A 22,503-nucleotide genomic window follows, 5' to 3' on the forward strand; every position below is an offset into this window, starting at 1 on the left:
GGCGGCACCCAACCAGGGGTGCTGAAGCCACCAAGGTGTGAACAGAAGCCACAACACAGCACAAGGGACTCTTGCTCAGTAGCTTTATTCACATGTGGGGTGCCCACGGCAGGGGCAGCGGCGGGGCTGGGGGTGGCAGGGCATCCATCACTGGCAGGTGTTGTAGATCTGGACCTGCTGGTTGATGGTGGCCAACACCTCCCTCATCCTGGCCTCCAGCTCGCCCAGCTGCGCCGCCTTGGCGTCCAGCACCACCTCATTCTGCTCGTACTTCTTCTCCAGCACTGCGGAGGACAGAGAAGAGGGGGAGACGAGTGAGGACAGCCCCTCGCCACATCTCCCCCAGCCCAGCCGCCCTCCCCAGCCTCACCTTGCAGCTTCCTCAGCTTGCCCTGGGCGTCCTCCAGCAGCCCGGCGGCCTCCTCACGCAGCTGCTGCGCCCGGTCGCCCGCCTGCCGCGCGCCCTGCGCCCGGTGCTGCACCAGCTCCTGTGCCGCCCGGTACCGGTCCCGCAGCGGCCCCTCAAGCACCTGCTTGGCCTCGCCGGCACGGTCCCGGGCAACGCTGGCTGCCTCTTGGGCACGCGTGGCCGCCAGGCTGTTGTTGGCACGCTTCACCTTCAGGGCGTCTGTCTGTCCCTCCAGGACACCGATCCGCTCCATGGCGGCAGCCAGTTGCTGCTCCGCACCCCTTGCCCGTGCCTGCATCTGGAGATGGGCGGTGTGGGGATGTCCTCAAATAGGGATGGGTTTTGGGGTGCCAGGGACCGAGGGCAGCAGGGAGCGCCCTTACCGTGCCAATGGTGCTCTCGCTGTGCTGGATGTCGGCTGCGGCGCTGCGCAGCGCCTCCTCGGCCGTGCCCTGGGCTCGCTGCGCGTCCTCCAGCGCCTGCTGCACTGCCTCGGCTGTACCCCGCACACCCTCTGCCCGCAACCTGCAGCCGGGGCGGCACGACCTCAGTGCCAGCCCAGGTTGGGTCCCATTTGGAGCCATGTCGCCGTGTCACCACGCTCACCTGGCCCTCTGGGCGTCCTGCAGCAGCTGCCCAGCCTGGCGCATGTCGCCAGCTGTCTGCTCCAGGATGGCGTCCACGCTGGCCAGGCTGCGCACCCGCTCCTTGATCTCCTCGGCCAGGCGGTGGATCTGGGCCGGCGAAGCAGGCAGCGACAGCTCCAGCACCCGGCTGGCCACCACCTCGATGCTCTCGGGGTCAGCCCCCTCCTCTGTGGGGGGGAGCCATCAGTGTGTGTGCCCCAGGGTAGAGGGAACAGCGGGGTGGTGGTGGAGGGCAGCCATGGCTGAAGCCATGCAGCAGGGGTGGGGGACAGGAGGCACAGCACGGTGCAGAGCCACTCGGTGCTGGGCAGGGGCAGCCATCCCCCCGGCACAGTGGCACTCACGGCTCAGGAAGGCCTTGACGTGGCTGATGAGGTCCCTCAGCTCCTTGTTGGAGAGCTCCACGCGGGCCCTGGTCTGGTTCGCCTTGTCCAGAGCTGCCTGTGCTCGCTGCCGGGCTTCATCCGCCTTTCCCTTGGCCTCAGCCACCTGGGCAGGGGCAGAGACCCTCAGCAAAGGCACACGTTGCCACCCCACCTGCTTCTACCCATGCTCTTGCGACACGCACCCGGTGGGAGAGCTGGGCCACCTCGCCGGCTGCGTGCCGCAGCTCCTCCTGGGCATGCCGTGCTCGGTCCAGCGCGCTGTCAGCCTTGGAGACAGCTCCACCACAGCTCAGCCCCCCGCAGCGCCGTGTCCCATCCTCATCCCGGCACCCGGCTCCCCCACAGGGGCTCTCGGAGCAGGGCACGTCGCTTGTGGCACCGCACACCTGCAAGAAGAGGCAGGCAGGTAGGTTGGAGCCGTCCCCAGGCGCTGTGCCCTGCTCACATCCCCACGTCCCCACGTCCCACCTTCTCGTTGAGGGGGTGCAAGCTCAGCTCCCGTGCCCTCGCCGCCAGGTCCGTCAGTGCCCGCCGGTTGGCCGCGTTCTGCCGGTTGAAATTGTCGCGCCGGCTGGCCAGGAGCTGCTCGGTGCGGCGCCGCGTGGCTGCCGAGGTGCTGACGGGGTTGGGCACGGCGCGGGTGGAGGCATCCGCGCGTTGCTCGGCCTCCTGCGACTCCCTGTGAGACTGACGGATGCTGTCGAAGGCACCTGAGGGAGGTGGGGGCAGCGTGAAACCACTCTCCACCGCCCCGGCATCCCAGCATGGGGACCCCCGGTGTGGCTCACCGAGGAAATTGGAGGTCTTGAGAGCGTGCAGCCGCTGCCCCAGCTCCTGCAGGCTGTGGTTGAGGACACGGGCACCCCGGTCCACGGTGCCCAGCACGTGGCTGGCTTTGTAGTTGGCGTCCTGCGCCGCTGTCAGCTCCCCCTCCAGCCGTGTCAGCCTCTCCGTGGCCCCCCCGATCTGCCGCCTGCAAGGGAAGGAGGTGACAGCCCCGCCATCGAGGCTGCCCAGGGAGCCGTGCCCCGCACCGGGTGCTCACCGCAGCTCCTCCGTGGCGTGCGTCAGGTAAGCGGCGGTGGCAGCGGTGGCGTTGCGGGCAGCCACCACGGCCTGCACGGTGGCCAGGCTCTCCTCCAGCCGACGGAAGGTGCCCTCGAAGGCGCCAGCGGCCCCGGTGTGCTGCAGGAGGCTGACCCGCCGCGCCAGCGCCCGGGTGCGGGCAGCCAGGTCCTGCACCACCCGGTCCCAGTCCCCGAAGCAGGGGTGGCAGGGCTCGCAGGCGGGGAAGGTGCCGGCAAAGCCCCGGGCGCACTGATCGCAGCGGACGCCCGAGACGCCAGGCCGGCAGTCGCAGTGCCCGCTGCCACGGTGGCACTGGGCGCTGGCGATGCCGCGGGGGTCACAGTCACAGGCTGTGGGGAGAAATGGGGGGGTCAGGCTGCTGGGAGCCACAGTGCAGCCCCCCTGCCTGCCCCGGCTCTCACCTCGGCACTGCAGCCGCGGGTCGCCCCAGTGTTGCTCCTGGCAGTCGGCGCAGGTCCGGCCCCCAAAACCCGGCCGGCAGGAGCACTGCCCCGTGAACTGCAAGACACGGCGCGGCCGAGGCTGGCACCCCCATCCCCACCCCGTCCCTCCGAGCCCCCGTCCCCGGGGCGTCTCACCTGGTTGCAGGCGGGTGACAGCGCGTGCTGAGGGTGGCAGGCGCAGGGCTCGCAGCCCTGCCCACTGCCCAGGTTCCAGAAGTTGGGGCTGCAGCGGTCGCAGGCCTGGCCCTCCACGTGGGGCAGGCAGCGGCACTGCCCGCTCTGCCGGTCGCACTGGCACTGCTGCGGCCCGCAGGTGCTGGGGTCGGTGCCCAGCGCGTTGCAGGAGCAGCCTGGAACCAGAGGGAGGGCTGAATGGGGACGGGGATGGGGATAGGAAGAGAAGGGGGAGGAGACTGGGATGGGGACGGGATGGGGGCACAGGTGGGGTGGGATGGGATGGGGCAGGATGGAGACAAGTTGGATGGGATGAGGACAAAATGGGGACGGAGTCAAGGTGGCCGTGAGGGTGGTGATGGGTGGCAACGGGGATGGGAATGGGCACGAGGTGAGGACGGGGATGAGGGTGGGGATGGGGGAGCAGTGCTGGGGCTGGGCAGAGGAGACAGGGACCGGGCTGGGCTCAGCACGGCCGTGTGTGCTCACGCCTGCAGCTGTGCCGCGTGGCATCCCCATAGAAGCCGGGCTGGCACTCGGCGCAGTGGGGCCCTGCCGTGTTGTAGAGGCAGCGCAGGCAGCGTCCCGTGCGTCGGTCGCACGCCTCCGGATCCGTCATGTCGATGTTATCGTGGCACTGGCAGGGCAGGCAGCGCCCCCCGGGCTGCAGCGGGTCCCCGTAGTACCCGGGCGCGCACTCATCACAGCGGGGACCTGCGGGCAGAGAGTGTTGGGCAGCGCCTGGGGATGGGGACAGGGACACCGAGCGTGCCGCAGCGGGCACCCACCTGTGTACCCGGGGCTGCAGTGGCAGACAACCTGCCGGGAGCGCCCGTCCTGGTAGCAGGAGGCGGCGAAGTGCCGGGGGCTGCCGGGCCCCTCGGGGCAGGGGCAGGGCCGGCAGTGCTGGCCGGAGCCCAGCGCCGGGTTCCCGAAGTGCCCGTTGGCACACCTGGGGGGTGTGAAATCAGCAGGGGCTGGGGCTGCCGCAGCACCCAGCCCTGGTCCGGGCAGGCTCCCTGCTCACCTCTGGCACCTCTCGCCGTCCGTGTGGTCGCGGCAGCGCAGGCAGCTGCCCGTGTGGGGGTCGCAGTCCTCGGCATGCCCATTGCACTGGCAGGGCCGGCAGGCGGGGAAGCCCCAGTGGCCCGGCTGGCAGCGGTCGCAGCGCGAGCCGTGGGCGCCCTCGCGGCAGGGACACTGCCCCGTGGTGCTGTCGCACACGGTGCTCACCGAGCCCTCGCTGCTGCACTGGCAGGCTGGAAGGCACACAAGGGTCTGTCCCCAGCAGCCAGCACGCAGGGAGCCCCCTCCCCGCACCCCCAGCTCCGCAGGCTGAGCTCGGGGCACGGCCCCAGGCACTCACCTCGGCACCCGCTGGGCCCGAAGCCGAAGCTGCCCGGGGAGCAGCGGTGGCAGCGCCGTCCCACGACGTTGGGCTTGCAGCGGCACTGCCCGCCCTGCGGCTGGCACTCGGCGCTGAGCGAGCCCTGGGGGTCGCAGAGGCAGGCTGCGGGCACAGAGCAGGTGAGTGCCGGCCACCGCTGCGGGATGCAGGGCGAGCGGGGCCGTACTCACGCAGCGCCCCGTCGTGCAGGATGGATGAGAGGCTGTGCAGGAGGCTGGAGCAGGGCTCGGCCACGGGAGCCTGCCCCACGCCGTGGAAGTGCTGGGCGCAGCGGTACCGCTCGAAGGTCTCCCGGCGGCCCATGGCTCCGGGGTCGCCTGCGATGAACATCTCCAGGGAGGAGTAACGGGGCAGGAGCACCAGCTGGGGGAGGGCAGCGGAACGTCACCTCGTCTCTCCCCACATCCCCTAATGCTGCAGCCTTTGCGGCACCCTGCACAGCTCCCCCACGCCCCCAAAGGATGCCGTGCCCCATCCTGTGCCCACTCACCGAATCGATGAGCACGCTCGCGGTGGAGTCCTGCCGAGCTGTGGCACAGCCCAGCTCCAGGCGCAGGGTGTAGGAGACGCCCCGCTCCAGGCAGACGGGGTTGGGCAGCACCACGTACCTGGGGGGGCAAAGCAAAGCCCGGGCAGCCGGGTGCCTCCTGCCAGCCCCGGCTCGGCACAGCCCCGGTGGGACGCTCACCTGGCACCGGACGGGAGGCTGGTGGAGAGCTGGTCGTCAGCCGGGATGGTGTTCCCGCACGGGCTGCTGGCGGAGACAGGGCTGGGGCGCAGCACCCTCACCCGCACCTCCTTCCAGGGCTCCGGGTGCTGCAGGCAAAGAACGGGGCAAAAATTCATGCACCGAAAGCCCCACGGCTGCTCTTTTGGACACGCACCGGTTAGGGCTCACCTGGGGCTCGTAGCGGATGATCACGTCGTACTCCATGAAGAAGGGCACATCGCTCACATGGAACTCCAGCCAGCTGCCCTCCTGCACGCGGGCAAAGCCCGTCCCTGTCCACGAAGCTGGGCGACCCGCGGGGGGCTCGCGCTCCACCACCGAGCCCTGGGGCAAGGGACATTGTGAGATGGGACCCCAAAAATCCCCTTGGCTCGCAGGCACTGCACAGCCCGGCTGCTGCCTGACACGGCAACGGGGCCAAGCAGTGTCTGCCAGCCTGGGGACCCTGCAAATGTCCCTCCTGGTGCCCCGCTCAGCCTACGTCCCCCACCAGGGACAGCTTTGCCCCTCACCTGGTGCAGCCGGGCGTCCTCAGCCTCGTAGGTGTAGTGGTCCAGGTTGATGCGGTAGAAGCCGGGCTCCACTTGCCCGCACTGCCGGCCCACCACGTGGCTGCGGCACCGGCACTGCCCCGTCTCCACGGCACACCTGGCACCCCGGCGGCACCGTCAGCCCCCCAGGGCCGGCAGGGACACCCCTCACACCCTCGACCATGATAAAACTCACAGGTTGTCGCGAGCACCTCCCACGTCGCAGTCGCAGGGCCGGCAGCCCTGGAGATCGTGGCTGAGAGCCCAGTGCTCGGGCTGCGGGGAGTGAGGGCATCAGGGAGCAGCCGGCCACGGTGCCACGGCCCTGAGCGCTGTGCCCAGCCCCTGGCACGGCCCCGAGTGCCTGGCACAGCTCCTGGCTCGGCTCCTGGCACTCACCAGGCACTGGTCGCAGTTGCGCCCGGTCACCAGCCGCTTGCAGAGGCAGTCACCGCTGATGGGATCGCACCGCCCGCCCTCCGCCACCGTGCCGCGGGGGTCACACCGGCACCCTGCGCAGGGACCCCGTGGCACCCAGCAGGGCCGAGCCACGCGCTCAGCACCAGCGGGTGCCCCCCACACACCCTCGGGGCCAGCCCCTGCCCCGGCAGTGGTACGTACGCTGGCAGCCCTGCGGGTTGGCAGCGCTGAGCCCGAAGAAGCCGGGTTTGCAGCGGTCGCAGCGGGGGCCCTGCACGTGCTCCTTGCAGCGGCACTGCCCCGCGATCAGCCCTCGGGCAGGGTCGTCGGCGCCGTCGCACAGCCCCCCATCCAGGGAGCCCTCGGGGTCGCAGTCGCAGGCTGGGACACGGGCAGGGTCAGCACCCGGACCCCTCGTGCCGGCCCCACAGGTCTGTGACGCCGGGACCAGGCGCAGCCTTGTCCCACCCCGTGCACCCCCGGTCCCTCCCCGCAGCCCGGCTCCGACCTCGGCACACGGCGGGGTCCCGCAGGTCCTTGCTGGGGTCCTTGTAGTAGAAGGGCTTGCAGAGGTGGCAGCGGCGGCCCATGGTGTTGTGCTGGCAGCCGTCGCACACGGCCCCGCTGGTGTTCCCCGTGGCCAGGAACACGGCCATGTCGAAGTGGCAGCGCCGCGAGTGCTCGTTGCAGTCACAGCCTGCGGGGACGACACCACGGCATGGCACGCGGCTCCCCCAGCCCCCAAATCCTCCGCCAGCAGCAGCACCCCCAGTCCCCAAACCCAAGCCACCATACACGGGATGCTGAAACCCCCAAGCAGATGTGCAGGGCCTCAAAATCCCCCAGGACAGCACACAGGACCCCATTCCCAGCCCACAGGCACAGGGTGGCTGTGCCATGGTGCCGGTGCCGGCACAGGGCACTCACGGCGGCAGGCGTTGGTGCTGGAGCCCTCGGCCGGGCGCCAGGGCAGGTCGTGGTAGAAGTCCTCGCAGCGCTCGCAGTTGAGGCCCTGCGTGTGGTGCTTGCAGACGCAGCGCCCGTGCACCTGCCGGGACACTGCGGTGAGGGGCTGTGGGACCGGGCTCTGCATCCACCCCACTCCGGCAGGGCACGAGGGCCGCCGGCTCGCCTACCATGCCGTCGGCGGTGGTGGGGGCCCCGCTGAGCGGGGCGCACTCCGAGGCGTGCCCGTAGCAGAAGCAGTTCCCGCGCAGCACCAGCTCGTACAGCGCGTAGTAGTACTTCTCCCGGATCTCCCGCCGCGAGTCCAGCAGGTCGTCCCCCAGCGTGTGCAGCTTGGTGAGGTTCACCCGCAGGTTGGTGACACGCAGCAGGTCTGGGCACGGCAAGTGGCAGCGATGGCACGGGGTGGCCAGGCTGCTCACGGCTCCGCTTGTCCCTGCCCCCTGCGTGCCATCGTGCCGGGCTGCACGTGGCCGAGAGCCGTGGGGCTCCTGCGCACGCGGTCACTGCGCCGTGCGCAATGCGCTGGGGTCCCAGCAGGGCAGGACGGCTCCCTGGGGACCGCAGTTTCCCAGCGTCTCAGCCCCGCAGATTCCTCTCCTTTTGCTTCCAGCCTAAATTTAGCCCTGGCTGGCTGATTAACCCACAGTGTCCTGCGCCTGGTCCGATTCCTCTGCCTGCTACCAACCCCGTCCTGTGCAGCCTCATCTGCTCGGCGCTGGGCTCAGCACCTGCACGGCCGCCCCCGTCTCCCTTTGCTGGGCACCCTGCGGTGCCACACTGTCACCCACACCCCGGGGCCAGCTTGCAGCCCCCGTGGGCTGTCTCTGTCCCCCAGCCTGCCGTGGGGCTCAGGGCTAGGGGAGAGCAGCCAAAATAGCGGCACCCAAAATAGAGCAGACAGGCGGGAGCCGGGGCTGGCCACTCACCCTGGATGGCAGGGCTGTAGGGGTCGCGGATGGGGATGGCGGGGTCCAGCACGCGGTAGATCACCTGCGGGGAGAAAGAGGGCGGGGAGGGGCTGGCAGGGTCCCCGAAGCGTCCCCCGGCACCATCGGGGCCTCACCTCCCCCTCGGTGGAGGGCTCGATGTCGGAGTAGCGGGACTCGCAGACGACGTCGTCGACGCGGCGCGGGGGCCCGCGGGGGACGTGGGGGAAGGCGGCGGCGCAGTCGTAGGCGAAGTAGCGGTACACCTTCCAGCTGCGCCCAAAATCGGCCGAGCGCTCCACCAGCATGGCAGCGGGGCGGAAGGTCTGCGGGGCACCGAGCTGGGACGGGTGCCCCCAGGCTGCGGGGTCCCTCCTGTCCCGTCCCGTCCCCCCCCGACACCCACCTTGAAGGTCATGATGAGGTGGGTGAAGTGGAACTCTGCCTCCAGGTCCAGCTGGATGCTGACGTGCTCCACGCCTGCGCGGGGGTGGCACCCGTGACCGCGGGACCCCGGGGGACCCCGGCAGCCGGAGCCCGCCCTGCCTGGCCGTGGCGCAGGGGCGCGTCCGTGCCGGCTGAGTCACAGCTTCCTCGGCATGGGAGGACGGGAAACGAAGCCCCCCAGGGACACCCCGCCGCCCCCGTCGGGCACTCACCGTTCTCCGACTGCCACCAGGCTTTCTTGGGGCGGGGGGCGAAGGTGGTGACCACGTTCTCGATGCGGTGGCTGTCGGCGTTGCTGCGGGCGTCGTAGGGGCGCCGCGAGTCGCAGACGAAGCACTTCTTCTCCTCCTGCCAGCGGGGTGGGACGGGGTTGGCGCCGACCCCCAGCCACCCCGTGCCCTGTCCCGTGACCCCGTTGCGCTCACCTGGAGGTGGCTGACGATGCAGTAGGGCTGGGGTCTCCGCAGCCCGCAGGTGGACGAGGCGCTCAGGCGGGGGGCTCGCCCCACCAGCAGGTCCCCGGTGGCCGGGTAGCAGCTGCCTCGGGCGCAGCCCTGGGGGGCGTCGGGGGCGGCGGCGGCAGAAGCGGCTCCCCCGGGCCCTGGGTGGGCAGGGGGGCGGCTGAGGCCGGGTCCCCCCTTCCCCGTGCCCTTCCCCAAGCTGCTCCCGGGCCGGGAGCGCAGCCCCGCCGGGGGCCCCTTCCTCGGCCGCCCGGAAATGCCCCGCCGGGACCGGACCCCCCGCCCGCCGGCCGGCCCCGTTCCAGCACCGGGGCGAGCCCGGGGGGGTCCCGGGCCGGGGGGCGCGCACTCACCGGCCACCAGCGGGGCGAGGAGGAGGAGGAGGAGGAAGGCGGCGGGGGCGCGCATGGCGGCGGGGGGGAGCGCGCGGGAGGGCGCAGGGCAGGTGGCACCCGAGGGGGGGTCCGTGGGGTGCCGGGGGGGTTCCGGGGGGGTCCCGCCGCCCCTCTCCGAAGTTGGCCGCGGGCGCAGAGCTCGGGGCTGGGCGCACAGCGCGGGGCGGGTCCCGGCAGGGGCGGCCCACGCGGGGCCGGGCCGGGGCCGTGCCCGCCCTGCCGGAGGCGGGGGGCGCCGCGGGGATCGGCCACGCGTGACCGCGGCGTGGAGGTGGGGAGGGGGACGGCCGAGGGGCAGCGAGGGGCCGGACACGGGCAGCCGGGGCTCAGGGCTTTATTTGCAGGTGCAGCCGCGCTACAGATGCCCGCGGGATTTTTCCACGCGGCGTGGGGCCGTGTCCCGCGTGGAAAGGGAGGGCGGCACGGCACGGCCCCGCGGAGCTCCCTAGCAGGTGGCGTAAGCGTTGGCCCGCTCCTGGATCTCCTGCAGCAGCCCCGAGACCTGCCGCTCCAGCGCCTGCAGCTGCGTCGCCTTGGCTGTCATCGCCTGCTCGTTGGCCCCGAAGTGCTGCTCCAGCTCTGCGGGGACAGGCGGCGTGGGCACAGCGCGGGCGGCACCCCCCCGACCCTCCCTGCCACCCTCACCCACGGGGACGCGTGCTGGGGTACCCCGGGTGGGATGCGGGGAGCACGAGGGGAGATGTGCAAGGGGAGGTGGGCACCCAGAGGGGTCTGGGTGATGGGGAGCTGCCTGCCCCGTGCCGCCCCCTTACCTTCCAGCTTCTTCTTGCTGCTGTTGGCCTTGTCCAGGAGGTCCCGGGCCTCTGCTGTCAGCTGTGTCACCCGCTGCAGGGCGCCGCCAGACACCCCAGCCAGCCCGCTGACCCGGCCCTTCAGCAGCACGTAGCGCTGCGTCACCCGCTCCAGGTCCTGCCAGCACGGGGGCACGGTGAGGCTGAGCGTCCCGCACCCGAACCCACCCGGTGCAGGGCTGGGGCTCACCTGGCTCAGCGTCCCCGAGGCGGCGGTGGCACGCTGCGCCCCCTCCTTGGCTTCCTGGGCCAGGCGCCGTGCGCCCTGTCCCCGCTCCTGCAGGGCGGCCACGCGCTGTGCCAGCTCCTGCAGCCGCCGCTGCAGCCGCGACTCCTTCCCCTGCAGCGCCTGCAGCTTGCGCTCCGCCTGGACAGGCACGGGCACGGGCTGCTGGCGGGCACCGCGAGACGCCGTGCCCGAAACACCAGCCCTGCATCACCCCGTGCCCCTAGGGTACCCGTGGCACCGGCCCCGTTACGGCTGCCGTGCCCATTACCCACAACGTGCCACAGCGCTGACCCCATCACCCCCAGAGCACCCAAAGCACCCACCCCTCTCCCCAGCGTGCCCAGGTCCCCATCCCCAATATCTCCCCAGCGTTCCCACAGCCCCGCTGCCCCTCACCTCCTTGGCGCTGTTCTCGGCAGCCCGGATGGTGTCCTTGGCGCTCTGCAGGGCGCTCCCTGCCACCGTCACCTGTGCCTGTGCCATCTGCAGCACGCGCTGCGTCCCCGCCAGCTCGTCTCTCACGCCCTCCGCTCGCTCCCTGCAGTGACACCGGCAGCTCCAGTCCTGGCCAGAGCCCCCAGCCCCCTGCCCCCTGCCCAGCCAGCACGTCCCCACCACTCACCGGGCATCCTGTCCCTGTGCCAGCAGCTCTTTCGCTGCAGCCAGCCCCTGTGCCGTGCTGTTCAGCACCGCGTCCACTCCGTCCAGCTGCCCGATGCTCTCCTGAATCTCCTGCAGCAGCTCCTGGATCCGGCCGGGACTGCTGGGCAGGGAGATGTTCAGCACGTGCCGGGCCACCAGCTCGATGCTGCCTGGGTCAGCTCCTTCCTCTGTGGGGACATTGGAGCGGGGTGGGCTCAGGGCAGGCACAGCGCCCCGCACCATGCCCCGTGCCCACCCGGTGCCGGCCCTACCCGCCAGGAAGGCCTTGATGCGCCGGATGAAGTCCCGCAGCTGCGCCGTTGCCTTCTCCGTGCGGCTGCGGGCAGCTTGGGACCTCCCCAGCGCCTCCTCCGCTCGGCTGCGGGCACCCCGCGCCAGGTCCTGCACCTCCTGCATCTGGGGACACGAACGGGACGCGCGAGGGGGTGTAAAATGCAGCAGGACCCATCGAGGACACAGAGGGCACACGGGGACACCACCCCTACCTTCTGCGCCACGGCACTCAGCTGTCCCAGAGCCACCTCCAGCTGCTGCGAGGCGTTGCGGGCGCTGCTCAGGGCTCGAGCTGACACGGGCAGGGCCCCCGAGCACCCCGCGCCCCCGCAGTGCCGTGTCCCCACGCTGTCCCGGCACAGGGCTCCCCCACAGGGTGACTCTGCACAGCTCCGGTCCCCGGGCACCCCACAGATCTGCAGGGGGGCAAAACGGGGAGATGGGGTGGGCAGAGCACGTCACATGGGGAGAGACCCCCGTCTGGGTGGCCAAATGGCCTAACGGGGAGTCTCCCCCTGCCCCCTTTTATCCCCCCTCACCTTCTCGTTGATCCTGGCCACGCTGAGCCCCGACACCCGTTTCTGTGCCTCCCGCAGGGATTTCCTCTGCGCGGCCGTGCTGCGGCGGAAGGCATCGCCCCGCTGCCGCAGCAGCCGCTCGGCCGCCCGCCGCCTGGCCCGCGCCGCGCTCAGCTCGCCCGCCGTGCCGTTGGCCACCGCCTCTGCCTGCCGCGAGGCCCGCGCCGCCGCCACGATGCTCTGGTAGGATTCTGCGGGTGGAGGGTGCCCCACGGCCCCTGAGTGCCACCGCGTCCCCAGCACCCCTCTGCGGCTCCGTGCCACCCATGTCCCTGTGTCTCGCCCTGTCCCCAGGATCTCCTGGCTATCCAGAGTCTTCTGTGTCCCACCCTCTCACCACGTTCAGAGTCCCACCGTGTCCCCAAGCTCCCCCACAACCCCAGAGCCCCTCCGTGTCCCTAGGGTCCCTCTATTCCGAGGATCTCCATATCCCCCCATAACCCCTGAGTCCCCAGCATGGCCACCCCCACGTCCCCAGGCCCCTCACTGGACACTCACCCCCAAACCCAGCCGCCGCCACGGTGCCGAGGACACCTTGGAGGCGGGAGGCGGTTCGGTTGAGCCCCCCCAGCTCGCGGCTCAGCCCGGCCAGCCGGTCTCGATGCCGCACGTCTCCCTGCTCCAGCTGATCCAGATGTTGCTCCAGCTCCTGCAGCCTCTTCCAGAAGTCATCCAGCTCCGTCCTGCGGGGGCACAGAGCTCTCAGACCCCTCTGGGTGACAAAACTCCCCCCCCAGCCCGCAGCGCACACTTGCCTGGTGCCGTCCAGCTGCCCGGCCAGCTCCTGCAGGAGGGGGCTGCTGGCGCTGCCCCCCTCTCCCAGCAGCCGCTCCGCGCGCCCCAGGGCCTCCTCCAGCGCCCGCAGGCGGGGGCTGAGCGGGGTCGCAGAGCCCCCCTCGCGCAGCACCCGTGCCCGCGCCCCCAGGCGCCGCAGCCAGTCCCGCAGGCTGCCCAGCGCCGCGTCCCAGCGCCCGAAGCAGGGGTGGCAGGGGGAGCAGCGGGGGAAGGCGGCCTGGTAGCCCCTCTGGCAGCTGTCGCAGCGCAGCCCCCCGAAGCCCGGCCGGCACCGGCACTGCCCGCTGGCTCGGTCGCACTGCGGGCTCTCGGCGCCCAGCGGCTCGCACTCGCAGGCTGCGGAGGTGGGAGATGTCACAGCCCGGCCTCCCCAGGGGTCCCTGTGTCCCCAGGGTGCCACCGGGTCCCCTGGGTCACCCACGTCCTCGTAGTCCCACCGTGTCCTCAGCATCCCACCGGGGCTCCAGGGTCGTCCCCATCCTCTGGGTCCCACCAGGTCCCCATGAGCTCGCTGTGTCCCCCTCATGTCCCCAGGGTCCCCATATCCCCAGCATCCCCCATATCCCCGTGCCCTCTCCCATCCCCAGAATCCCACCACCCACCCAGGGCCCCCCTGTGTCCCAAGGGTGCCCTACGTCCCCAGGACCACCCTGTGTCCCCAACCCCTCTATCACTGAGCCCCCTCCTCCCCCAGCATCCCCACATCCCCGAACTCCCCACAGCCCCCACACCCAGTCCCCTGGCTGTGCTCCCACCTCGGCACTGCTGCTCGGGGTCCCCCCAGTGATGCTCCTGGCACTGGGAGCAGACGCGGCCCCCAAAACCAGGGCGGCAGTGGCACTGCCCCGTGACCTGTGGTGAAAATAGGGTGCTCAGCCCCCTGCTCGCCCAGCCCTGGAGGACACAGGGTGCGTGCCGGGGGGCTCACCGCATCGCAGGCAGGGTGCAGGGCGCGGGTGGGGTGGCAGCCGCAGGGCTCGCAGCCCCCCGCTCCCCCCAGGCTCCAGAAGTGGGGCGCGCAGCGGTCGCAGCTCCTGCCCACCACGTGGGGCCGGCAGGCACAGGCCCCGGTGGCACGGTCACAGTCGCAGGCACCGGTGGCACAGTAGGAGGCCAGCGTCCCCCGCGGGTCACAGCTGCAGCCTGCGGGCGGTGGGCAGACACATGGGGCACAGGCAAAGGGGCTCAGCCCCTTACCCCCACCCCAACCCCCCAGAAACCCCCAAAACACCACATCCCCCATCCCCTGCACAACCCACACGTGTCTCCCTGCCCACCCCAACCCCTCGTGTCACCCCGAATCCCCGCGTGTCCCCGGTCCCCTGCTCACGCCGGCAGCTGCGCTGCAGAGCGTTGCCGAAGTAGCCGTGCTGGCACTGGGCGCAGCGGGGCCCGGCGGTGTGGTACAGGCAGCGGCGGCACTGCCCCGTGCGGGGGTCGCAGGCCCCTGGGTCGCTGGTGTCGATGTTGTTGTTGCACTGGCAGGGCCGGCACGCTCCCCCCTCCGTCTCCGGCGCCCCGAAGTAGCCGGGGGAGCAGCGGTCGCAGCGTGGCCCTGCGGGGACACGGGAGGTGGCACCAGGGTCCCCCGGCCGCAGCGCTGGGGTCCCGCAGCACGGTGCCAGCCTGCCCCTCACCGGCGTATCCGGGCGCGCAGAGGCACACGATGTGGTGCGTCTCCTCGTCGGCGTGGCAGGCGCTCCCGTGGTAGTGCCGCGTGCCGGGGTAACCGGGGCAGGGGCAGGGGCGGCACTGCTGCCCCGAGCCCAGCACCGGGTCCCCGTAGTAACCGTCCTGGCACCTGCAAGGGTGACCGTGAGGTCTGCTGGGTCCATCCCATCCCATCCCATCCCATCCCATCCCATCCCATCCCATCCCATCCCATCCCATCCCATCCCATCCCATCCCATCCCATCCCATCCCATCCCACGCCCACCTCTCGCAGTGCCGGCCGGTGGTGTGGTCGCGGCAGCGCAGGCAGCTGCCCGTGCGGGGGTCGCAGTCCTCGGCATGCCCGTTGCACTGGCAGGGCCGGCAGGCGGGGAAGCCCCAGTGGCCCGGCTGGCACTGGTCGCACTGCCGGCCCACGGCCCCGGGCTGGCAGCGGCACTGCCCGCTGCCCGCGTCGCACAGCGGGGACACGGAGCCCTCCGGGGAGCAGGCGCAGGCTGCGGGGTGGCACGGCTCAGGTCAGGGGGGCCGCCAGCCAGAGCAGCCCCGTGCACAACAGGGGGCTCGGACGGACGGACAGACAGACAGAGGGACCCCCTGGCACGCCCAGCACGCCGCCAGACCCCACTACTCACGGCTGCATCCCAGGGGCCCGAAGCCGTAGCTGCCGGGGGCGCAGCGGTCACAGCGGCGGCCGAGGACGTGGGGCTTGCACTCGCACTGCCCCGCCAGCGCCCGGCACACGCTGCTGCGGGAGCCCTGCGGGTCGCACTGGCAGGCTGCGGGGCGGCAGGGACACAGCTGGGGATGGGGACACCCCAAAACACGCTGCCACCACCCCCTGCCCTCCCCTGAACCAGGCGCGGCACCATCCGGACCCGCAGCACCGCGCACGGCTCCGTCATCGCCCACCCACCCACCCACGCCCCCCATGCCCCATCCCCACGGCCCCACTCACGCAGGGCGCCGTCGTGCAGCAGGGCCGAGACGCTGCACACCAGGCGGGCGCAGGCTTCGGCCAGGGTGTGCGGGGGGGCCATGCGGAAAGCCTCCAGGCACCGGTACCGCTCCAGCTCCTCGCGCCGCTGCGCCGCGTCGGCCGCCGCCCCGTGGAAGCCTGGCAGCTCCGACACGCGTGGCAGCAGCACCAGCTGGGGGGCACCGGGGGGGAAATAGGGGGTATGGGGGCTTGGGGACCCCACACAGGCCGGGTATTCCCATCCTTATCCCCTTCACCATCCCCATCTCTAACCCCAACACCTCCCACCCCATCCCATCCCATCCCATCCCATCCCATCCCATCCCATCCCATCCCATCCCATCCCATCCCATCCCATCCCATCCCTGCCCATCTCCCCACCCGTGCTGAGCCCCCCCTTTACCGAGTCGATGAGGATGAAGGCTCCGGGGTGGCGCTGGGTGACGCCAGCCCGCTGCAGTCTCATGGTCACCTCGTACGGGGTGCTGGGCTCGAAGCAGAAGGGCCGGGCCAGCAGCACGTACCTGTGCAAAGGAAGGCCACCTTCCTGTCCCTGTCCTCATCCCCATCCCCTTGCCTACATGGTGGGATTGTCGCTGTTCTTATCCCATCTCCATCCCATCCCAATCCCTCACCTTTGAGTGTGTGGCAGGGCCATCCCCATCCCCATCAACACCTCTAACCCCATCCCTCATCTCTGAGCATGTGGAAGGGCTGCTCCCATCACCATCCTTCTCCTACCCTTGTCTACATCTCCTTCCCATCCCATCCCATCCCATCCCATCCCATCCCATCCCATCCCATCCCATCCCATCCCCATCCCCATCCCCATCCCATCCCATCCCATCCCATCCCATCCCATCCCATCCCATCCCATCCCCATCCCGTCCCCGTGCCCACCTCTGGCTGTGGGGCAGGCTCTCCCGGTACATCTGCTCGGAGGGCAGCAGGTTCCCGCAGCGGGGGCTGGTGGGCAGCACCCGGGAGCTGACGCTCACCACGGCCTCCCAGTCCTCGGCCGACTGCGGCGAGAGACAGGACCCCATCAGCACCGTGGGGCTGTGCCACGCGGTGCGTGCCGGTTCCGCCTCACGGCCGCGCTCACCTCAGGCTCGTAGCGCAGCAGCAGCTCGTACTCCATGGGGTAGGGCACGTCGTCCACGTGGAAAGTCAGCCCGGCCCCGTCCCGCACGCGGGCGAACCCCAGACCCGTCCAGGTCACCATGCGCCCGGCCCCGTCCCGCAGCACCGGCTCCACGTCGGGCTGGGCACGGCACCGAGCTCAGCCCCGGACCCCCGCTGCGCCCCGCTGTGCCCCCACCTCCCCCCAGCACTCACCTTGGGGGGCTGCTGGCGGCTGCGGCGCAGGGGGGCGCGAGGCTGGGGGGCGCGGCGGGGGCTGCGCTGGGGCCGTGGGCGAACCTTCCGCCCTGCCGGCTCCCCGGGGCGGTGCTGGGGGCAGTCCTGGGGCACCTCGGCACGCACGGCGCCCTGCGGGGACAGGGACAGCCGTGCACGGGGGGGGTCATACACGGGGCACGGGGACGGCCGTGCGTGGTGCACGGTGTCCCCGTGCACGGTCCCACGCTGGGGACACTCACCGGGAGCTGGGGGTGGTCGGGTCCGTGTCCCGTGGCTTGCTCGGCCTCGTAGGTGTAGTGGTCGAGGGGGGCGCAGAAGAAGCCGGGCTGCACCTGGTCGCACTGCCGGCCCATGAGGTGGGGGCGGCACGGGCAGGCCCCGTCCTCCATGGAGCACCTGGGGTGGCCGTGTGTCCCTCTGTCCGTCCTTCTGTCCGGCTCTGCCCTCACCCATCCCTGCACCCCTCCATCTCCAAGGTCGGAGACCCCCTCCCTCCATCCCTTTCTCTCCCCATCCCTGTCCCCGTCCCCGTCCCCCCCCGTCCCCGTGCCCGCCGTGGGACCCCACCGGTTGCTGTAGGCTCCCCCGAAGTCGCAGGAGCAGGGCCGGCAGCCCCCCAAATCGTAGCTGAGGCCCCAGAACTCGGGCTGCAGGGAGATGGGGGAGATGTGGGGCAGGCGTGGGGCTCGGCCGGGCCCCGGGGAGGTGCCATGGCGGGGAGCAGGGTGCGTGGGGCAGGGCCGTGGGGCCGGGGCACTCACTCACCACGCACTGGCTGCAGGAGCGCCCGGCCACGAAGCGCTTGCAGTAGCAGTCCCCGCTGATGGGGTCGCAGGGGGAGCTGCCCGCCACCGTGCCCCGCGGGTCGCAGCGGCAGGCTGACCGCCACACGCGCGTGCACACACACACGATGGGCTGGCACACGGCGCCACAGCCCCCAACACCCCCCCCCGAGTGCTCCCAGAGGTGTCCTGCGGCAGCCCCACAGCCCTCCCTCATTGTTCCATGCCCTTTTATCCCCCACGTCTCCATCCCTAGCCCTTCAGTCCAACCCCTCCAACCCCATCCCTCCATCCCCATCCTTCTTCCATCCCCACCTCTCCATCATCATCCCTTCATCCCAGCTCCTCCATCTCCATCCCCACCCTTCCATCCTCATCCCCACCCCTCCATCCTAACCCCTCCGTCCCCACCCCTCCATCACCATCCCTCCATCCCAACCAATCCATCCCCATCTCCACCCCTTCATCCCAATACCTCCATCCCCATCCCTCCATCCCAACCCCTCCATCCCCACTCCTCCATCCCCATCCCCACCTCTCCATCCTCCCCCAACCCCTCCATCCCCATCCCTCCATCCCCACCCCTTCACCCCAACCCCTCCATCCCAATCCCAACCCCTCCACCCCGATCCCCACCCTCCAGCCCCCTTGCCCCCTGCCCACCCCCATTCCCAGCTCACGCTGGCAGCCCTGTGGGTCTCCCTGGCTGAGGCCGTAGGCTCCGTGCCGGCAGCGGTCGCAGCGGGGCCCAGCCACGTTCTCCTTGCAGCGGCACTGCCCCGCGATCATGCCCAGCGCCACGTCCGTGTGCGCATCGCAGGCGCCCCCGTCCAGCGAGCCCGCGGGGTCGCAGTCACACGCTGCGGGGACACCACGGGAGCTGGGGCTGGCGGCACCGGGGGGCGTGGGGCCGGGGGTGGCGGGGCCGGGGGCACTCACGGGCGCAGGCGGTGGGCGCGCGGATGTCGGAGCGCGGGTGCCGGTAGTAGAAGGGCTTGCAGAGGTGGCAGCGGCGGCCCATGGTGTTGTGCTGGCAGCCGTCGCACACGGCCCCGCTGGTGTTCCCCGTGGCCAGGAACACGGCCATGTCGAAGTGGCAGCGCCGCGAGTGCTCGTTGCAGTCACAGCCTGCGGGGACGACACCGCAGCATGGCACGCGGCACCCCCAGCCCCCAACCCTGAGCCAACACATGCAGGGTGCCAAAACCCCCAAGCAGATGTGCAGGGCCCCAAAATCGCCCAGGACAGCACACAGGACCCCATTCCCAGCCCGTGGGCACAGGGTGGCTGTGCCATGGTGCCGGTGCCGGCACGGGGCACTCACGGCGGCAGGCGTTGGTGCTGGAGCCCTCGGCCGGGCGCCAGGGCAGGTCGTGGTAGAAGTCCTCGCAGCGCTCGCAGTTGAGGCCCTGCGTGTGGTGCTTGCAGACGCAGCGCCCGTGGATCTGGGGGAAAACACCTGGCTCAGCCCAGCTGCCAGGCCCCGCGGGGCACCGTGTCTAGCTGTGCCATGCCAGCCAGCCTCACCATGCCGGGGATGGACGGCGGGGCGCCGGGTGCAGGGGCACACTCGGCGGCGTGGCCGTGGCAGAAGCAGCTCCCGCGCAGCACCAGCTCGTCCACGGCGTAGTAGTACTTGTGCAGCACCTCCCGCCGCGAGTCCAGCAGGTTGTCCCCCAGCGTGTGCAGCTTGGTGAGGTTCACCCGCAGGTTGGTGACGCGCAGCAGGTCTGCGCAGGGCAGGCGGCAGGCTCAGCGCCCGCCCTGCCCCCCCAGAGCCCCCATCCCGCCCCTCCGCCACGCACCCTGGATGTCGGGGCTGTAGGGATCTGCCACCGGGATGGAGGGGTCCAGCACCTTGAAGATCACCTGCGGGTGGGACGGGGAGGGTCAGCACCGACCCTGCCCCGCTCCCGCCGTGCCGCCGCGGATCCCCCACGCACCTCCCCGTGGCTGGAGGGCTCGATCTCGGAGTAGCGCTGGTCACACAGCACCTCGTCGATGTGCCCCGAGGGCTGGCTGGGGATGCCGGGGAAGAGCTTGGAGCAGTTGTAGGCGAAGTAGCGGTACACCTTCCAGCTGCGCCCAAAATCGGCCGAGCGCTCCACCAGCATGGCAGCGGGGCGGAAGGTCTGCGGGGCACTGAGCTGGGACGGGCGCCCACGGGCACCGCGCAGCCGCCTGGCGCCGTGCCGCGCCGCGTCCCCGTTACCTTGAACTTCATGATGAGGTGGGTGAAGTGGAACTCGCCCTCCAGGTCCAGGCGGATGCTGACGTGCTCCACGCCTGCGGGGAGGGACGGTCACGGCCAGGCTGGGGCCGGCACCCCCCCCGCGGGGACACCCCCTCCCCGGCCTCACCGTTCTCCGACTGCCACCAGCTGCGCTCGCCGTGGGGGCCGTGCAGGTAGATGACGTTCTCGATGCGGTGGCTCTCGCGCAGGGACGGGTCCCGCGAGTCACAGGTGAAGCATTTCTCCGAGTCCTGTGCCGGGAGCGTCACCCTGGGGTGGGCGGCCGGGGGCTGCACCGCCTCACGGTGCCGTGCCGTGCCGTGCCATGCCGTGCCACGGGCTGCAGGCTCACCTGGAGGTGGCTGACGATGCAGTACTCCTGGGGGCCGTGCAGCCCGCAGGTGGACGAGGCGCTCAGCCGCTGGGCTCGCCCCACCAGCAGGTTGCCGGTGGCCGGGTAGCAGCTGCCTCGGGCGCAGCCCTGGGACGGGTCGGGCTCTTCCCAGCCCCCCACTGCTGGCACCCCTGCTGAAAAAGGGGCAGGGGCACGGGCTGGGGGGCTGCACCAGGACCCCACACCCCCTGTGCACCCGCTGCGCCCACCCCACCCCCAGGCACGCCGTCCCACCCCGTCCCCTGTCCCGACCCACTGATGCAGCACCAAGCTCTGTGACCCGGAAAGGTGCTGGCAGCGCCGCCGGGGCCTCGTGACCGGGGGGCAGGGAGCGGGGCCGGGGGGGCAGCGTGGGTGAGCAGGGCACTGGGGCCGGGGGCAGGATGCGGGTGCTGCGGGTGCTCGCATGGGGCCCCCGGCACGCAGAGCACTGCAGGGGGGAGCTGGGAGCCAGGTCAGGCGCTCGCTAATCCCGCGGGGCTCAGCGCAGCCCGGATTCCTCTGGGATTCCTGGCTGGGATTTGCAGCGCCCAGGCTCTCAGTGACTCGGGGAGCATCGACACGGCCACTACTGCCCGTGGCCGCTGCCCCGGAGGGGTCCCAGGACCACCCCAGCCGTGCGCACGGTGGGCGTGCAGCCACACGTGGGGCACGGCGGGGCCGGTGCTTACCCAGGAGCAGAGCGAGCGCCAGGACATCCATGGGCAGCCGCGGGCTCTGCCTGGGGGACACAAAAATGATGCTACAGCGCGGGCACAGCTGCCGAGGCCTCTCCCAGCTCCGGCACAGCCACACACCGCGGGGAGCAGGGGGTCGGCAGCACCCACCCCCACCCCTGGCTGCACCCACGGAGCTCCGCGGTGCAGCCCCCCCGAGCCAGACCCCACACGGGCAGTGCCGTGCCCCTTCCCACAGCCCCTGGCAGTGCCCGTCCCCATCACTGTGTCCCGCTCCAGCACTGCTGTCCCCAGAGGGTCCCAGGGACACCTGGGGACAGGAGCCAGCAGCGCCAGAGCAGGCTGGGCAAGGACATCCCTGCAGCTGGCCGAGGTCCCGCTGTTAAATTTAGGCTCGAGTTGCCTTTTGTGCTTTCTTCTCTCCCGTTACCGCCTGTTTCCAACCTCGCAAGTGCTGGATCAAAGCCTGGCCCCGGCGCTGCCTAAACACAGCTTTCCTGTCCCCGCGCGGGAGCCAGCCCGGGGCAGGGGGCCCGGGGGACGCCAGGGCCCGAGCCCAGCCGGACGCCCACGCTCTGCCCCGGCGCCAGCCCCGCTCGAAGCCGCGCCAACGCGGCGGGAGCTGCCGCACGGGGCCGCGTGCCCGCGAGGGGTCCCCGAGCCCCGTGAGCCCCCGGGCCGGCGGTACCTGGGTCCTGCTGCAGCGTGCGGGGCCGGAGGCGAGGGCCCGCTGCCCACGGGCTGGGTGTGCAGAAATGAACCCGGGCGAGAGAGGCGATGGGAAAGCAGCGGGCGGCTCTCCGGGCCCCCCGCCCCGCGCACGATTCTTATTCAAATGCGCTGCCCGCTGAAAGGGACGGCGGTCTCCAGGCTACGGGAATGTCACTGCCGATTCCTTCTGCCTGGAGGCCCTCGCCGCCAGCCCGCCAGTGGGGATGTGGGGGCCAAGCCCGGCCAGGCGTCGGCAGCCCGGGCACGCCCCGGCCCCGGTGGGGAACAAAAGGTGCCTCGTGGGCCGGCAGCGCCGCGTTCCCCGGGGCTCCCGGCTCAGCACGGCGGGAATGCGCCTGCCACGGCTTGCACCGGGGCGGCACGGCGGGACGGGCGCCCGACGCCCTGGGAACCGTCTGGTGTGGCTGTTTGTGGGGCCAGGCCGTGGCCCTGCTTCCTTCCCCAGCTGGGAATGCCCCACGGCACGGGCAGCGGCACGGCTCCGCATCGAGGCTGTGCCGGGTACCCGCATGCCCAGGGGGTGCCCACCCTCCCCACGGCCATGTCCCGTTGGGTGAAGCCCGGCTCGTGCCCACCCCAGGACGCACCCAGTGGGTGTGGGAGGACCCAGCCCCTCTCCGGGGGATCCCCACAGCCCCTTCCTTGTGTGCCCACTCCCAGGGTGAGGGGTTCCACGCCCTGAGGCTCCACGTCGGCTCCTACCTGTGCGCACGGGGCGGGCACGGCGGGCAGGTGGCCGTGCCCCGGGTGGGCTGCGGAGCGGGGCCCCTGCGGCACCCGCTGGGCTCGGGGCTGGGCTCGGCTGCTTGTTCCTGGAGGAGGGCGGCCGGCGCCTGTCTCCTCCTCCGCGAGCCGTGCCAGGCGAGGGGAGGGACCTGCCTGCGCCGAG

At 71.5% G+C, this 22,503-nt stretch overlaps 2 protein-coding genes across 3 annotated transcripts; both read right to left on the reverse strand.

The window, feature by feature from the left end:
- Window positions 1–69: 69 nt before the first annotated feature.
- On the reverse strand, window positions 70–9,565 carry LAMB2 (laminin subunit beta 2). The gene is made up of 32 exons (XM_084531034.1): window positions 9,393–9,565; window positions 9,004–9,179; window positions 8,791–8,926; window positions 8,538–8,611; window positions 8,269–8,457; window positions 8,132–8,195; window positions 7,373–7,575; window positions 7,164–7,284; window positions 6,745–6,933; window positions 6,438–6,617; window positions 6,216–6,328; window positions 6,013–6,092; window positions 5,799–5,934; window positions 5,455–5,610; window positions 5,245–5,372; window positions 5,047–5,164; window positions 4,727–4,919; window positions 4,515–4,658; window positions 4,176–4,407; window positions 3,937–4,100; window positions 3,638–3,862; window positions 3,110–3,324; window positions 2,933–3,029; window positions 2,488–2,860; window positions 2,231–2,415; window positions 1,911–2,152; window positions 1,625–1,828; window positions 1,401–1,545; window positions 1,016–1,223; window positions 793–934; window positions 371–707; window positions 70–284 (listed from the first exon to the last, which is right to left on the reverse strand). Exons 1-32 carry the CDS (start codon window positions 9,445–9,447, stop codon window positions 148–150), a joined length of 5,361 nt encoding a protein of 1,786 aa, XP_084387160.1. The 5' UTR covers window positions 9,448–9,565; the 3' UTR covers window positions 70–147.
- A 187-nt stretch (window positions 9,566–9,752) lies between these two features.
- Window positions 9,753–22,439, reverse strand: LOC311442173 (laminin subunit beta-2-like). Of its 2 annotated transcripts, XM_084531033.1 has the most exons (36): window positions 22,317–22,396; window positions 21,571–21,729; window positions 20,877–20,926; window positions 20,164–20,339; window positions 19,939–20,062; window positions 19,791–19,864; window positions 19,522–19,710; window positions 19,384–19,447; window positions 19,106–19,308; window positions 18,903–19,023; window positions 18,518–18,706; window positions 18,259–18,438; window positions 17,562–17,674; window positions 17,364–17,443; window positions 17,036–17,192; window positions 16,773–16,925; window positions 16,540–16,698; window positions 16,335–16,456; window positions 15,838–15,958; window positions 15,414–15,606; window positions 15,091–15,234; window positions 14,721–14,952; window positions 14,422–14,585; window positions 14,115–14,339; window positions 13,713–13,927; window positions 13,540–13,636; window positions 12,745–13,120; window positions 12,488–12,672; window positions 11,951–12,180; window positions 11,624–11,827; window positions 11,390–11,534; window positions 11,098–11,305; window positions 10,872–11,013; window positions 10,437–10,613; window positions 10,208–10,364; window positions 9,753–10,013 (listed from the first exon to the last, which is right to left on the reverse strand). In XM_084531033.1, the coding sequence occupies exons 3-36, from the start codon at window positions 20,905–20,907 to the stop codon at window positions 9,880–9,882; spliced, it is 5,484 nt and encodes a 1,827-aa protein (XP_084387159.1). In that variant the 5' UTR covers window positions 20,908–20,926; window positions 21,571–21,729; window positions 22,317–22,396; the 3' UTR covers window positions 9,753–9,879. The 2 variants fall into 2 exon arrangements, with proteins under 2 accessions (XP_084387159.1, XP_084387158.1); XM_084531032.1 differs by lacking the exon at window positions 21,571–21,729 and having other exon boundaries at window positions 22,317–22,439.
- Window positions 22,440–22,503: the final 64 nt, after the last annotated feature.

This window comes from Aythya ferina (assembly GCF_964211825.1).
Source record: "Aythya ferina genome assembly, chromosome: 10".
NCBI lineage: Eukaryota > Metazoa > Chordata > Aves > Anseriformes > Anatidae > Aythya > Aythya ferina.